At 42.3% G+C, this 15,864-nt stretch overlaps 2 protein-coding genes across 2 annotated transcripts; one reads left to right on the forward strand and one right to left on the reverse strand.

The window, feature by feature from the left end:
- Positions 1-587: 587 nt before the first annotated feature.
- On the reverse strand, positions 588-7,211 carry LOC143288542 (alpha-ketoglutarate-dependent dioxygenase alkB homolog 4-like). The gene is made up of 3 exons (XM_076597134.1): positions 7,101-7,211; positions 4,478-4,690; positions 588-1,164 (listed from the first exon to the last, which is right to left on the reverse strand). Exons 1-3 carry the CDS (start codon positions 7,191-7,193, stop codon positions 655-657), a joined length of 816 nt encoding a protein of 271 aa, XP_076453249.1. The 5' UTR covers positions 7,194-7,211; the 3' UTR covers positions 588-654.
- Positions 7,212-7,486: 275 nt separating this feature from the next.
- LOC143288157 (ceramide synthase-like) lies at positions 7,487-14,424 on the forward strand. The gene is made up of 5 exons (XM_076596458.1): positions 7,487-7,616; positions 8,233-8,316; positions 10,312-10,519; positions 12,001-12,096; positions 13,985-14,424. Exons 2-5 carry the CDS (start codon positions 8,258-8,260, stop codon positions 14,267-14,269), a joined length of 648 nt encoding a protein of 215 aa, XP_076452573.1. The 5' UTR covers positions 7,487-7,616; positions 8,233-8,257; the 3' UTR covers positions 14,270-14,424.
- Positions 14,425-15,864: the final 1,440 nt, after the last annotated feature.

Below are 15,864 nucleotides of genomic sequence, written 5' to 3' on the forward strand. Positions count from 1 at the left end.
GAACCTAGGTGTAGCCGTGAATAGGCCACATGGAATGAGTGACGTGGGAGTAATGCCACTGAAACGTTGCAGATGATGGGACAGCAAAAAAAAAAAAAGAAAAAAGTTTATGGCACGGGCCAGAGGTACCATGTTCTTTGAGACAGCCAGGAACTGGTCATGGCTGTAGCACTGGACTGACTTACCACGGCACGCTGTCTGTGCACACACATGCACAGTCTCACCACTAACAGCACCATTCACACACATTCTCCTTCAGTGCATGCAGGGATGGAACAGCAAATGGCAGACAGTTCAATTCAAAATGTCTGGTCTTGAAGAGATGAAAATTGGCAGGACAGTGATCCTGATAAACAGAGGAACACAACACCGACACAAAATGAACCTGCAATTCATCTTGAAACACCCACACATGAACTTAAAACAAGGCACAAGGAACATATGTTTAAACTGGCATGAACACACTAGAACCAGTGACAGCCTGTGCAGTAAGAGACCAGTTTTGAACATATGTCAATATCTGTACACATGTATGTACTGACACATTCATTTCAGATTGTTTATGACCTCTCTCTGTCTTTTTCACACACGCACACACACACACACACACACACAGATGATTTCTTATGCACCACAGAAAGTTTTACTGCAGCATTATGACTCTGCCACAGAAATCCCCTGGAATCTCAGTGCGACATCCAGAAGACTTCTCCCTTCCTCCGCTCTCTCCCCTCCCTCTAAAAACTCTGGCGTCAGCTCTCGAAGAGTGGTGGCAATCCTCGTCCCGGTGATATGGTGACGATGAATTCCGTGCTTCCACACGTTCCGGGCGTCTCCTCTGACCACGATCAAAGACCGCCGGAAAAGGGGAACATGAACCTCGACAAGGGGCAGAGCATCACTGGTGAAAGACAGCAGGGAATCCGACAGTAGGTTGACCGTCACCAGTCGCTCTCCCCACAGCCAGAAGTCGTCAAAGTGAGGATCAATCGCCGCGCCCCTGTCCGCACAGTACTCCAGGTTGCACAACTCCACGGGCAGAAAGTCGGATAACTCCGGATGGGTCTGCATTCTGTCGTACAGGAACTTGGCATAGCTGGGCAAACCGCTGAACTTGTCTGCACGAAGTTTCTTCTTCTTGAAATTCACCTTGGGCCCAAAGTCCTGAAAAACACACAGTCCCTTTCTTGTAAACAGTGGCTGACCTGGTGTCCTGAAAAATACAGTCACCTTGCTATCATGAAATGGCTGACCAATAATTCATCATCCTGAAATATACACAGTCCTTTATCATAAATGGCTGAGCAATCCTCCTGAAAAACACACAGTCCCTTTCTTGAAAACAATGGCTGACCAAATGTCCTGAAAAATACAGTCCCTTATCATAAAAGGCTGACCAGTTGTCCTGAAAAATAGTCCCTTATCATGAATGGCTGACCAATTGTCCTGAAAAGCACACTGCCCCTTTGTTATCAACAATGGCTCACCAAGTGTCCTGAAAAGCACACTGTCCTTTTGTTATCAACAACCGCTCACCGGGTGTCCTGAAAAATACACAGCCCCTTATCATAAATGGCTGACCAATTGTCCTGGAAAATACGCTGCCCCTTTCTTGTAAACAGTAGCTGACCCACTGTCCTGAAAAATGAAGAAGAGTCCTTTTCTTGTCAGAAAGATCAGAAATGTTTGGCCCAAAGTTATGAAATAACATAGTGCATTTCTTATCAAGAATGTCTTTATTTATCAACATTAGTTGTTCTTCACATCCCAATGTTGACTGATACATCAATATCTTTTTCTTCTTCTTCTTCTTCTGCGTTCATGGGCTGCAACTCCCACATTCACTCGTATGCACACGAGTGGGCTTTTACGTGTATGACCATTTTTACCCCGCCATGTAGGCAGCCATACTCTGTTTTCGGGGGTGTGCATGCTGGGTATGTTCTTGTTTCCATAACAGCCATACTCCGTTTTCGGGGGTGTGCATGCTGGGTATGTGCGTATTTGATCTTCTGCTTGCATATACACACAAAGGGGGTTCAGGCACTAGCAGGTCTGCACATATGTTGACCTGGGAGATCGTAAAAATCTCCACCCTTTACCCACCAGGCGTCATCACCGTGATTCGAACCCGGGACCCTCAGATTGACAGTCCAATGCTTTAACCACTCGGCTATTGTGCCCGTCGATACATCAATACCAATATGATATGGATACTTACATGGTGTCTATCCTCACTCTGGAACTAAGACAGAGTCATTTGACAACCGGCTGCCTACTTAGGTAAAGCCGACTGAGAGCTTTCTTCTAGGTGTTCATCATTTGTTTCCTGTGTCATTCTTCTTCTTCTGCGTTCGTGGGCTGCAACTCCCACGTTCACTCGTATGCACACGAATGGGCTTTTACGTGTATGACCGTTTTTACCCCGCCATGTAGGCAGCCATACTCCGTTTTTGGAGGTGTGCATGCTGGGTATGTTCTTGTTTCCATAACCCACCGAACGCTGACATGGATTATGGATCTTTAACATGCGTATTTGATCTTCTGCTTGCATATACACACGAAGGGGGTTCAGGCACTAGCAGGTCTGCACATATGTTGACCTGGGAGATTGTAAAAATCTCCATCCTTTACCCACCAGACACCGTCACCGTGATTCGAACCCGGGACCCTCAGATTGACAGTCCAACGCTTTAACCACTCGGCTATTGCGCCCGTCCCTGTGTCATTCAATCACATCAGTTCTCTTCTTTTTCTTCCTTTAGTGTGATCCTAAATATGGATGAGAATGCTTCCACCTCCAAACTCTACACTGGCTCCCCATTGAAGCAAGAATTAAATACAAAGTTGCGTGTCTCTGCTATTCTGCTTTCCACTCCGCAGGACCTACTTATCTTTCTGACCTTATCAGAACTTGTAATATTTTTCTTTCATGTAAAGCGCCTTGAGCTCTTAGAGAGAAAGGGTGTTATATAAATGTACATTATTATTATCTATTATCGAAACTTCAACAAGAGTTCAGGGAGTGAGTCTTTTTGTTTATTTTTTTTTTATTTTTAGAACTGAAGACTGCAGTCCCAGTGTAGCAGGTAATTTACTGAAATCAGACAAAGAAACACTGCTGGGAACAGAAAATTTGTCCTTGTCTACGGTGATGTTATAACTTAAGTGGGCACATCAAACACAGAGAGAGAACAGCAGAGGAGGCAATTCGCTGCATTTGTACTGCATTTTGTTGTGCTGTGTTGTGTTGTGTTGTGTTGCGCTGCATTGTATTGCACTGCATCACATTGCATTGCATCTCATCACATCGCATCGTATCGTATCATATCGTATCGTATTGTATTGTATTACTTTTTGTCACAAAAGATTTCCCTGTGTAAAATTGGGGCTGCTCTCCATGGGCACAGTGTGTTATCACTGCACCCTTTTTCTTTCTTTTTCCTTCTGCAAATGTACTTGTTTTCCTATCAAAGTGGATTTTTCCACACAACTTTTCCAGGGACAGCCCTTTTGTTGGTGTGGGTTATTTTACATGTACTAAGTACATGCTGCACACAGGATCTTGGTTCATCATCTCATCCGCCGAATGACTAGCATCCAGACCATCACTCAAGGTCTAGAGGAGAGGAAGAAAATCTGGCAAGTGTGGGATTCGATCCTATGACATAAGATTCCCTTGCTTCCTAGGCAGCGGCGTTACTACTAGGCCACCCCTTCAGTTTGCAACGAGACTAGCATGAAGCTGCTATCCTTACCGACACATCAGTATCTTCATTATAAAACACGTGTATTGTTAGAACTGCACATCAACATTTTTCATTCATTGTTATCCTTGGTTTCATAATCCTATAAACTTATTGTATAATCAGTTTGAACAGTAGCTTTATCTAACATTCCTCCAAAGATTCCATTGCTGGTGATATTAGGGGGGAGAAAAATGAAAGAGAGAAAACTGAATGACTGTAAATTTTATTATTGATGGGAATATTGTTTTGGCAGTTATAAAAATATGACATATTATGACACAGTAATCCACAGACACAAACCATAACTACTTTCAGATACAAGAATAAATCAAGAATAAATCAAACAGTCATACACACATTGGAATTTCAAAACACACACAAGACAGTGGATATACATACATACACATATATATAGGCACGCACGCGCGCACACACACACACACACACACAAATATTTATATTTACATTGTTGTAGGTTAATACTTGTTGATATGCATATACATATTCTCCTTCCCATGACAACTCATTCAATACACACCACAACCTCTTTAGACTTTTTCTTATAATGTACCTTTCCTCTGATACATAACATGAACTTTTTTTTTTCTTTTTTTTCACTAATATTCACATGCATTCCCTTTCCTTTATACCCTACTTTACTCCTTTCCGTCTAAAAACACTTATAGTGAACAGACGTTAAACTGAAGAAAACACACACAAATACTGACCTGCTTCCTTCGTCCAGACTGAGACAAAACAAAGGGCGCTTTGTAAATGTGATCTTGAAGAAGATCCTCCTCTTCTTTGGAAATGAAGTCTTGGAGAATGGTGATGCCTTTAAAAGGCATGCTGTTGCTGTGGTGCTCAGGATGCCGGGTAGATGTCTCTTGGAAAGCAATGCAGCATTCACTGCAGTATGTGTATATCGTTGGCTGACTGGACTGAAAACAGGCATATGTTGAAAAAATTAGACCATCAAATAATAATAATAATAATGGTACTTATATAGCGCTGAATCTTGTGCACAGGCAAATCTAAGCGCTTTTGCACCAGTCATTCTCACGCACGCATAACTCTAAAACTGGAGAAACTAAAGAAACTAAAGACAAGGAAGAGCCAGGGAAGGGAGGCTATTTTGGGAAGAGGTGGGTTTTAAGGCCAGACTTGAAAGAGCTGAGTGTGGAGACTTGACGAAGCGAAAGAGGAAGTTCATTCCAATTGCAAGGTCCAGAGACAGAGAAAGAACGGCGGCCAACAGTCGAGAGTTTGAATCTGGGTATGCGTAAGTGGAGTGGATTATACTTACAGTTGGCTAGACTACAGTAGTAACAGCAGTGAGCACCATGGGTTGGCTCCTGTCTACTTATAATAACAATAGTAATGATAAATGCAGGCTTACATAGCGCAGTAGCCCCATCTCAGATGGGGTCTCACCGTGCTTTACAATGAAATATACAAATTTAAGAGTAACTAACATTAAAATATGTACAAAATCAACACAGTCTCACATGACACTGGCTACAATATATGTAAGACTAAGTCACGTAAAAATATGTAAATCACAGTCCCAAATCACGCAGGTGCAAATCACAGCAAAACAGAGCACATTACATTCATCAGTGTCAAAAGTTGATAAATAAAAATAAGATAAAACAAACACCAATGAACCTGGCCTCACAAAAAAAACAACACTAAAATCATCACAAATGCATACAACTCAACAAAAAGAGCACACCCAGGAATAAAATCATAGCAAGCACATGCAGATAGAAAAAAGTTTCAGTGAGAAAAGTACAGTTTGAAAAGATTTGTTTTGAGTGCTCTCTTGAATGCGGGTGTTTGGGTGAAATGGTTTTGCACTGTTTCAGTTGCATTCCTCAAACACCACTTATTCAGAGTCTCCCATACACAGCCACAGCCACACCCAGGTTCATCTGTCACAGTCCCAGTGTCTGCAGTTCACAGGGAACTATCAATTTCAGGTTGCATGCAGGCCACACATCAGAGGAGACCCTGCATTGGTGCTGAGTCACTTTGGTACTGTCTGGTACAGTGGTGGTGCCTGTTCTGATTTAATGTACTTTGGACCCTACCTACTAAGCCCCCTGTTGATGACAATAATGGTATATTGCAGAACCAGACTGAGTGAGTGTCCCCCCAAGGGTGGAGACCACCACTGCATCCTTCTTACAACAGTCCTCCATGAATCTATGCTGGGTACTTTTGCGTTCCCATGTCCTGCAGACCTTCATTCATTCGTTCCTTCTTTCCTTCCACAGAGTGACCACTATCAACTGTTGATTATTCTGTCACTGATGGGGGGATCTGCAGGAAAAAGCACTTATTCTATAAAAAAAAAAAAATTAATTTTTAAAAAAGGACCTTTACTTCGTATCTAGGCTAGACCATTCAGGCTAGTGACGCTCTCCCTTGGAATAAACCCCGACTGGCACAGCTCCAGCCCATCATTTACCTCTACTTTGATCCATGATCCCTACACTAAGAATTAAGCATATTACTTTTTTTTTTCTTCCTGCTTTCCCTTCTTGTTTTTCTCTCTCTTTCTTTCTTTGGCGGTAGTTCACATGAGCAAAAAAAAAAAAAAGAATGAAAGAAAAAGGTCAGTTGTTAACATCTGACAACCACTGTGACACCCTTGACACAAAGAGGTCAGTAGTATTGGCCTCCACAGCTGTCAAGGGCAGGGCATTCCAGTCCCGATTTGTTCTTGGAAGGAATCCCGCCTGTCTGTACTGTGTCCTACAGTAGATCAGGGACAGGTGTTCTGGGTGGGCTCATTGCTGTCGCAGCTATGGGGGGATAAGCTTCTGCCTCTGGGAGGGCATGCTGACTTTGTCATGCTGCAGTTTGTACTGCATAGCCAGTCTTGGCATTTGACATTGCTGTTGGAGAGTCAGTGGGCCATTTCAGCTGGTCGATCATGTCGGGGACGCTTGAGCTGGAAGATCAGACAAATCTCCACCCAAGACAGAACTATAAGATTCTGACAGACTGTTGGTCGCGGCCTATGGCTCGGGATGGTTGATAGGCAGTGATGGTCGCGATACGCACAAACATGCCGAGTGATTAACAACTATGTTGTTGTTAATTGATTTTACGTCTGTTCGCTAAGAGTGATATTAGACTATATTAGAGTCTATACGTGTGTTGGTCTTCACCCCTTACCCCACTACGCCTTCCCCAGATGACTCCCAAGATCCACGTTTGAAAGTGAAAGTCAAACGCGGCTCCGACAAATCAGTCACATATGTGTACCTTCTTAAAAACACTCCGGGCTCACATTTACCCGAGAATATTAAGCTATAAATTTTTCAAATATAAAATTCTTACTTCAGCTGTTTTATATCCAGCATCGGATTTCCTCCCTTCACAAATAAAACAAGAACGTATGCCTTTGCAACCACACGATTCAGCCTCTGCCATGCTTGTTTTCTAACGTAGTGGCCTCCCCTCTGTACCAGGAAGTGGGAAGTGTGCTTGAAAGGGAGATTGTTGTGATTTTTTTTATTAATTGAAATTATATATTATTAAAAAAACTGAGTATATTTTGCCGGAATTATGATGACTTCAATCGTTTTGTTGTTTTCTATTCGTACATTGATCCTGATGGAACTTTAATGGCTGTAATTCATATTTCTGCAAAGCTTTCTAATTACTTCTCCCTGAAACATCGGTTTCCGGGTTAGAGGTGAGCTTGGGCGTCATGAACGACGGATGGACCGGAGTATGTCTTCTGCTCGCAGGAAATGTTTACTTTCCTGTTGTCTACACTACCATCAAATACGTCTTGACGAAACGTTTAAAACACAGATTAAGCACCGGAGACATCTGTCTAATCAGTGAAAAGTAAGTCATGGGACTCACATGGATTTGGTGACTAGTGAGATAGCACATTTTAGATTGGTGCACGCGCACCGATTCGTGTGTGTTTCGTCAACCATGACGACTTGACAAGACTAAGAACCAGGTGGTACAGTGTATGGCATGAGGAAGCACTTTCTGAGATAGTGCACGAGTACGTGTTTGGGTTTCGTTGCTTTTGGCAATGTGTTTTGCATGGTGACGTTTTTCATGGTTTATACTAAATTGTAGATCATTGCTAAGATAGCCAATACAGCAAATGCATGCATACATGTATAATTATATATATATGATTATGTATACATACATACACATATGCATGCTCACATATATAGATATGTGCAGGTGTGCATCACACTTGGTACACACACACACATACACACACACACACACACACACACACACACACACACACACACACACACACACACATAAATGTGTAAACATGGAATGTCTCTATCATTATCAACCACATGTGTACACACACACACACACACACACACACACACACACACACACACATAGGAAGAGGATCCATGAGTTATATGAATATATATATGTATTGACTCAAACCTTTTCCATGTGTATGGCAATTTTGCAGATGTACATGCAGCATTCAGGCTCTCATGTCCTTTGTGGTAGGACTGATCATTGTGTCACAAGTCAAGGACATCATGTTCGATACGTGAGTGCTACTTTTATATCTATTTATTTTTCATCTAAAGAACGAGCGTATGTGTGTGTTGGAGATAGATGACACTGAAAGGAGTAAAGAAAGCTAGTTTGTTTGGGGTGTGTTTGTGTGACTGAGAGAGAGAGAGAGGAGAGTGTGCAGATGCATGCACATTATCCTTATGTGACTGATGATTTTTGTCTAATAATTAAAAAGCTAATCACCCAAAATATTAAATAATTCTTGATTTTTTTTCATCTGTTAATGTGTAATTATTCCTGCTCTTTAAGTGTAACACAAACACACTCTCTCTCTCTCTCTCCCTCTCTCTCTCTCACACACACACACACACACACACACACACACACACACACACACACACACATGCGCGCACACTCTGACAAATGCATATTTATACACACATACACACTCTCTTTCTCTCTCAGTCACTCAGTGATTCTCTGACCCACTCAATGAGTCATGAATATGCAAGGAGGTGAACATACAGCCATATGAATACATTGAACTTAATTTGAACCATCTACCTGAAGATCTAGTCATCAGCCCCATCCACATGTAATATGCGGCTTCTGTTCAACGTGTGTGTGTGTGTGCGCGCATGCGTGCACGCATGCATATGTGTGTGTGTGCAGTGCGTGCATGTATGAGTATGCACAAGTTTTTTATATTGATATGCACTTGTATGTATCCTAATTTCTACTGTATCTGTGTTTGTGTATGATTTTCAATTTGTGTTTGTAGTTTGTTATGTACTATCCCCTCCAATATTCCTTGTGACCCCAGTACACTTGGTAAGAACGACATATTCTATTCTATTCTGTTTATCAACATAAAACCAACACAACATAACAGAACAGTAACTGTTTCAACAGATTCATAGTGAAGCTGTCATTGGAAGGATGTGGTGGCATTCTCCACTCTGGAGAAGGCACTCACTCAGTCTGGGTACATTACTAAGGAATTACCATTCATCGATTTGGGGTTTAGTCGGTGGTTTCCTGTGTATGTTGAATCAGAACAGGCACTACTGAACACCACTGTAGTGATTCGGCAGCAGTGCAGGGTCTTCTCTGGTGTGTGGTCTGTTAGGATGGTGTCCTGTGGACTCAGGGCACTCCTCTGTAGGTGACAGATAAATCTGTGTATGGGGGAACTAGGATTGAGCAGTGTAAGAAAAATGCAGATGATGGGGCAGCAAAAACATTAAAAAAAAAAGGATAAAATAATAAAATTATTTTAATTACACATAACCGTGACCCAACTAGTGCAGACTCCAGCAGGGGTCTGACATTCCTGTCCTGTGTAAACTACTATCCGCCTATGCGGAGAAAACGAAACTATGGCCGATAACCTCCCGGAAGTAGGTAACCTCCCCTTTGTCCCGCTGGCCAGCGCCCTCTTTTTCCGGCAGCCATTATGATTCCTGTTCCTGTGCTCTCCATACGGCTAAGTTTTTTTTCGTATTTTCTGTCTGTCTGTCGATTCTCTGGCGTTCTTGTTTTTTGTCAAATTTTGTCTTGAACCATAATTATTTCTTCTTCGTTTGTGGGCTGCAAGACCCACGTTCACTTGTATGTACACGAGTGGGCTTTTACGTATATGACATTTTTTACTCCGCCATGTAGGCAGCCATACTCCATTTTCTGGGGTGTGCATGCTGGGTATCTTCTTGTTTCCATAACCCACTGGACGCTGACATGGGTTACAGGATCTTTAACGTGCATATTTTATCTTCTGCTTTCTTACACATGAAGGAGGTTCAGGCACAAACAGGCCTGGACATATGTTGACCTGGGAGATCAGAAAAATCTCCACCCTTTACCCACCAGGGGCTGTTACCGAGATTCAAACCCGGGACCCTCTGATTGAAAGTCCAGTGCTTTAACCACTTGGCTATTGCACCTGTCGTATATATGAATACGAATACACAAATACTCAAACTTTATTGTCAAAACTTTGGTACAGAGATGAAAATAACTGTTTCAGTTACTGGCTGAGCAATGCCTATGCCTGGTTTGCTCTGCCCTATTTTGTGCATGACTTGAGAGCCATGTACCTGACCTTCATCTGGAACCAAGACGACAAGGTTCGCAGCGTTCCTCTGCTGCAGCAGCTGCGTCAGTTTGTGCATGACCGTCCTCTGCTGCTGGTGCACCACACCATCATGCCCATGGTCATCTTTCCTGCCATCATTGTGAGTACATGTGCACCACACCACATCTTTCCTGCCATCATTGTGAGTGCATGTGTGAGTACATGTGCACCACACCATCATGCCCATGGTAATCTTTCCTGCCATCATTGTGAGTACATATGCACCACACCACATCTTTCCTGCCATAATTGTGAGTGCATGTGCACTACACCATCATGCCTATGGTCCTCTTTCCTGCCATCATTGTGAGTACATGTGCACCACACCACATCTTTCCTGCCATCATTGTTAGTACATTTGCACCTTGTGTACCATACATTTGCACCCATGATTATCTTGCCTGCAATCATTGTGAGTACATGTGCACTGACAAATGGTGGTGTTTGAATTTTACTATCTTGTGAGTACATTTACACCTGGTTTACCACACCATCGTGCCCATCGACATTTTTCCTGCAATCATTGTGGGTACATGATGTACCTTTTGCACCACACCATCATATCCATTGTCATCTTTCCTGCCATCATTGTGAGTACATGTGCACTAGTAGATGGTGTTGGAATTCTGCTATCATTGTGAGTACATTTGCACCTGTTTTACCACACCACTATGCCCATGATAATCTTTCCTGCCATCATTGTGAGTACATGTGCACCACACCATAATGCCCATCATCTTTCCTGCCATCATTGTGGGTACAGGCGTACCTGGTGCACCAAATCATCATGCCCATCATCATCTTTCCTGCTATCATTGTGAGTACATGTGTACTGGTAGATGTTGGTGTGGGTAGTCAGTTTGATTTTTGAAGAAGTGGCAATGTTGTCTTTGATATTGTTGTTGTCATCATCTTTTTTCCGAATGCTGTAATTTTGTGTGCTGTGTGTGTGTGTGCATGTGCATGTGCGTGTGTGTGTATTTGTGTGTGTGTGTGTGTATGTGTGTGTGTGTGTGTGTGTGTGTGTGTGTGTGTTTCATGGGGGAGGAGATGGTGGCGGATGAAGTGGGCTATCAGGAGAGGGGGTAGGGGAGGTTGGGGATGTTCTCCAGTTCAAATGCCCGCTGAAACTGATTGATTAACAGTTTGTTGACGTTAAGTCTTTCAGTCCTGGTGATGTATATGCCATTTCGCTCAGATTTTTCAAGACCTGTGTGCAGTGAGTTCTGTTCCATACTGGTTGATGATGGCATTGTAAAACACTTTGTGCTTGACATGCTTTTTTTTATTTTTTTTATCACATATTTGCCTTTGATGGATGTGCTTCCATGTGTACTCACCAAAAATATGAATGACCAAAAAAAAAAAAGAAAAAAAAAAAAGATTTTGATTTGAAAAAAGCTTTGATGGGACTCTGGATTCGGGTGTTTATTCAGAAAGGCCTTAGCGTCATTTGAAGGGGTGAGACGCTTCAAGGGGGAAAAATGTGAGTGGAGTTCAGTACACAACAACACATTTTGATTGTTTCAGAAGACCCCAGGAAAACATCTGTAAAAGTTAGGAATATTTGGACTGTTTCAGCTTTTTCGACACAACCTGGGGGATTTCTTTGTGGGAGCCTTTTACATGATTGAAGTGACCATCCCTTTCATTTCGGCCCGAGCTATCATGGTGCAGGTAATACACAGAGAAACTATTGCTGTATTGTCTGTGTGGTATGTTTTCTAGATATTTGATATTAGGCGGATGATTACAGGCCCAGCGCTCAGCGTATATCACAGATTGACATAAGCTTACAGTTGGTCCAACAGCAAAGTGAGAGCTGTATGATCAATGGTTTCTCCATTGCAATGGGAAATCATTTACAGCTTAGTCTTTTGTGAATGGACTATGACTCTGAAATCAGGAGGCAAGATCGCACTGGCTCTTAGCGCTGCAGCCTTGGGGGCTAGTTGGCCTTTGGGAACCATCCCAACGCCGACTGTCCTAAAACCCTCTTGGCTGAGAGAGTGGGGATGTAACTTGGGCAAGACACTCTCCACTATAATGAAATTCTAGCCCAGATAGTAGGGGCAGAAGTTGCCTCCTTCTGCTGTTCTGGTGGTCATAATTGTACACGACTGACTATCATACAGGTGATTATGTATTTATTATCTGAAGTCCATCACTCCCTCTACTCCCCTTCACTTTTATTGACTCACTTGTGTAAACAAAGTGAGTCTATGTTTTAACCCGGTGTTTGGTTGTCTCTGTGTGTGTGTGTGTGTGTGTGTGTGTCCGTGTGTCTGTGTGTCCGTGGTAAACTTTAACATTGACATTTTTGCTGCAAATACTTTGTCAGTTGACACCAAATTTGGCATAAAAATAGGAAAAATTCAGTTCTTTCCAGTCATCTTGTTTAAAACAATATTGCACCTCTGGGATGGGCACAAAAAAATTTTAAAAAGAAGCCTAATTATATGCAAACTGCATTTACTGTTATATTTATATTTTTTGTATTCTCTAAACTTGGCACTTTGATCTGATATTCTGACACAACAACAAGATTAGTCATTATTATCATGTTTTGTTCAAACAGGTACTTCTTTTGCTAAGCATGGAATTTTTATTTATTTTGCAAACGTTTTGGTGCAGATAGTAAAAAAAGGGAAATTACTCTGTAATTAACGCTAGGGGACTTAATTTATCACAAGTGAGTCTTGAAGGCCTTGCCTCTCTTGTTCATATTTATGTGCTGCTTTTTGAGTGTGTTGCTTTCCCTGAGTGTGTTGTGGTGTGAGGTAATATGCAGCGGTGTGCAAGGATGAGACAATGAACAACACGACAACAATCTCCAGTGTCCCTGAAGATTGGTGCAGTGAAATCTCGTTTTCTCTTTTGTATCTTTGTCGTATGGTTTGTTGCAGAGTTTTCCTTTGTTTGTGAAGGTTGAAGAGAGAGTGGTTCATAAAATGCGATAAGTTTGCAACATTCCTTTATAGACGTTCTGTGTTTGCAATAATGATAGGAAGAGGATTGTCTGTGTCTGTGTTTCTGGGGAAAATTATCTCCACAGCACATACATAACCACTTTTGTTTTCTTGTTTGTTTTCTTTGTTTATTGTTGTGTTTGGGTGGGTGTGTCACTCTGTGTGTGGGAATGTGTGTGTTTGTTTGTGTGCAGTTGTGTGTGTGTGTGTGTGTGCATGTGTGCGTGCATGTGTGTGTGTATGCGTGCGCACGTATGCATGCATGCATGTGTGTGTGTTTGTGTTGTGTGTGTGTGTGTGTATCTGTGAATGTGTTGTCTCTGTGTGTGTATTTGTTAGCTTGTGTGTGTGTGGGCATGTGCAAAGCATGTTTTAGTCTTTTGACGGGTTACTGACTGAGTCAGTTATTGTGGACATTTATTGGACCAGTTTTAATTTCTGTTCATGGTGTACCTGATAACCGACCTGTAATTGCACAAATTGATTTCCATGTTGATTAATAAAGTGTTTTTGATTGATTGAATGTGTTTGTGTGCATGCGTGTGCACGTGCGCGTATGTGTGTGTGCGCGTGCACGTGTGTGTGTGTGTGTGCAGCTAAACTTGAAGAACACGCCGTACTACATCGTGGTGGGACTGCTGATGCTGTTTTCGTTCCTGGTGTCGCGGGTGCTGATTTTCCCCTACCTGTACTGGCAGTACGCTCTGTATGCAGGTGTCGACTTTCGCAGCGTTCCTGCCAGCATTCCCATCAAGTGCAACCTGGCGTGTCTGATGATCCTTCTTCCCCAGCTCTACTGGTTCTGGCTGATGTTCCGGGGAACCGTCAGAGTTTTCTACAAGATTTTCGTACGTTGGAGAACTAAATCGCATGATGTATAACGGCTGTGGGTTAGTTAGTTTGTTGGTTGTTTTTTTTTTTAATGATGATTTTTGTACGTTGGAAATCTAAATCACATGATATATAACAGCTATGGATCAGTTAGGTGTTGTTGTTGTTTTTTTATGATGATGATTTTTGTATGTTGGTTTAATCTAAATGACAGGTTAGATTGCAGCTGTGTGTTAGTTTTTTTGTTAGATTTTTTTCTCTCTTTTTTTTTTTTTTTTTTTAATGATGATATTCTCAGGTTATGTGATGTGTTATTTGCCTTTGAACTCTCACAGTTCAAAAGTGGAAAGGTGCAAGCACTTTTGAATTTTATATATATGCATTTTTATATGTTGGGAGTTTATGTATTGGAACTTTTAGAAGTATACAATTTTTTTTTTCTCTACAGCTTTTTAAGAAGTTTTCACTTGGTTTTCCTTCATTTTTTTTTCTGTTTGACATCGAGGCGTGTCCACAAATTTAAAGGCTCTATAGTGTTTTAACATGGAGTGGGATTTGCATTTATTAATTTTTCTTATTTGTGTGTACTTGGTTGTAAATTTTTATGCAAATTGTCCCCTTTCACTGTGTAAGTAGCTTGAGCTTGGATTGTTCTGGCAATTGTGTGTGTATGTCTGTGTAATGATGTGTGTATGTCTGTGTAATGGTGTGTGTATGTCTGTATAATGACGTATGTGTGTGTAATGATGTGTGTATGTCTGTGTGATGATGTGTGTATGTCCGTGTGATGATGTGTGTATGTTTGTGAAATGATGCGTGTATGTCTGTGTATATTGATGTGTGTATGTCTGTGTATTGACATGTGCATGTTTATGTATTCATGTAATTGTGTTTATTGATGTGTGTATGTCTGTGTATTGATATGTGTATGTCTGTGTAATGATGTGTGTATGTCTGTGATTGATGTGTGTATGTCTGTGTATTGATGTGTGTATGTCTGTGTATTGACGTGTGTGTGTGAACAAACAGTACACGGATGTGGGGACTTTCGAGCACACTGTGAATGCATGCTTCTGTTTGAACGACCATCAGCCTCTTCATACCTCGTGTCACACACTCCACATCCAGAATTCTCCACTGTCGCCTGTCTTGTGCTGTCCTTAACTAGCTCCCCCTGGGTATAGCCAAGCTAGCTTCTCCCGAGTATAGCCACTCTCCTGTCTCAGCTAGCTTCCCCCAGGTATAGCCGTTCTCCTGTCCTGTGCTGTCTTAGCTTCCCCCAGGTATAGCCGTTCTCCTGTCCTGTGCTGTCTTAGCTAGCTTCCCCCAGGTGTAGCCGTTCTCCTGTCCTGTGCTGTCTTAGCTAGCTTCCCCCAGGTGTAGCCGTTCTCCTGTCCTGTGCTGTCTTAGCTAGCTTCCCCCAGGTGCAGCCGTTCTCCTGTCCTGTGCTGTCTTAGCTAGCTTCCCCCAGGTGTAGCCGTTCTCCTGTCCTGTGCTGTCTTAGCTAGCTTCCCCCAGGTGTAGCCGTTCTCCTGTCCTGTGCTGTCTTAGCTAGCTTCCCCCAGGTGTAGCCGTTCTCCTGTCTTGTGCTGTCTTAGCTTCCCCCAGGTGTAGCCGTTCTCCTGTCCTGTGCTGTCTTAGCTTC

This window comes from Babylonia areolata, chromosome 12 (genome assembly GCF_041734735.1).
Source record: "Babylonia areolata isolate BAREFJ2019XMU chromosome 12, ASM4173473v1, whole genome shotgun sequence".
Taxonomy (NCBI): domain Eukaryota; kingdom Metazoa; phylum Mollusca; class Gastropoda; order Neogastropoda; family Buccinidae; genus Babylonia; species Babylonia areolata.

Bases quoted from the DNA above. Each gene is read 5' to 3' on its own strand.
- LOC143288157 (XM_076596458.1), top strand. From the start codon at position 8,258: ATGTCCTTTGTGGTAGGACTGATCATTGTGTCACAAGTCAAGGACATC. The intron at 10,520-12,000 runs GTGAGTACATGT...GGACTGTTTCAG, and splicing joins TCATCTTTCCTGCCATCATT to CTTTTTCGACACAACCTGGG. The intron at 12,097-13,984 runs GTAATACACAGA...GTGTGTGTGCAG, and splicing joins CCCGAGCTATCATGGTGCAG to CTAAACTTGAAGAACACGCC.
- LOC143288542 (XM_076597134.1), bottom strand. From the start codon at position 7,193: ATGGCAGAGGCTGAATCGTGTGGTTGCAAAGGCATACGTTCTTGTTTT. The intron at 4,691-7,100 runs GTAAGAATTTTA...GCCTGTTTTCAG, and splicing joins CTGGATATAAAACAGCTGAA to TCCAGTCAGCCAACGATATA. The intron at 1,165-4,477 runs GTCAGTATTTGT...TGTGTTTTTCAG, and splicing joins AGTCTGGACGAAGGAAGCAG to GACTTTGGGCCCAAGGTGAA.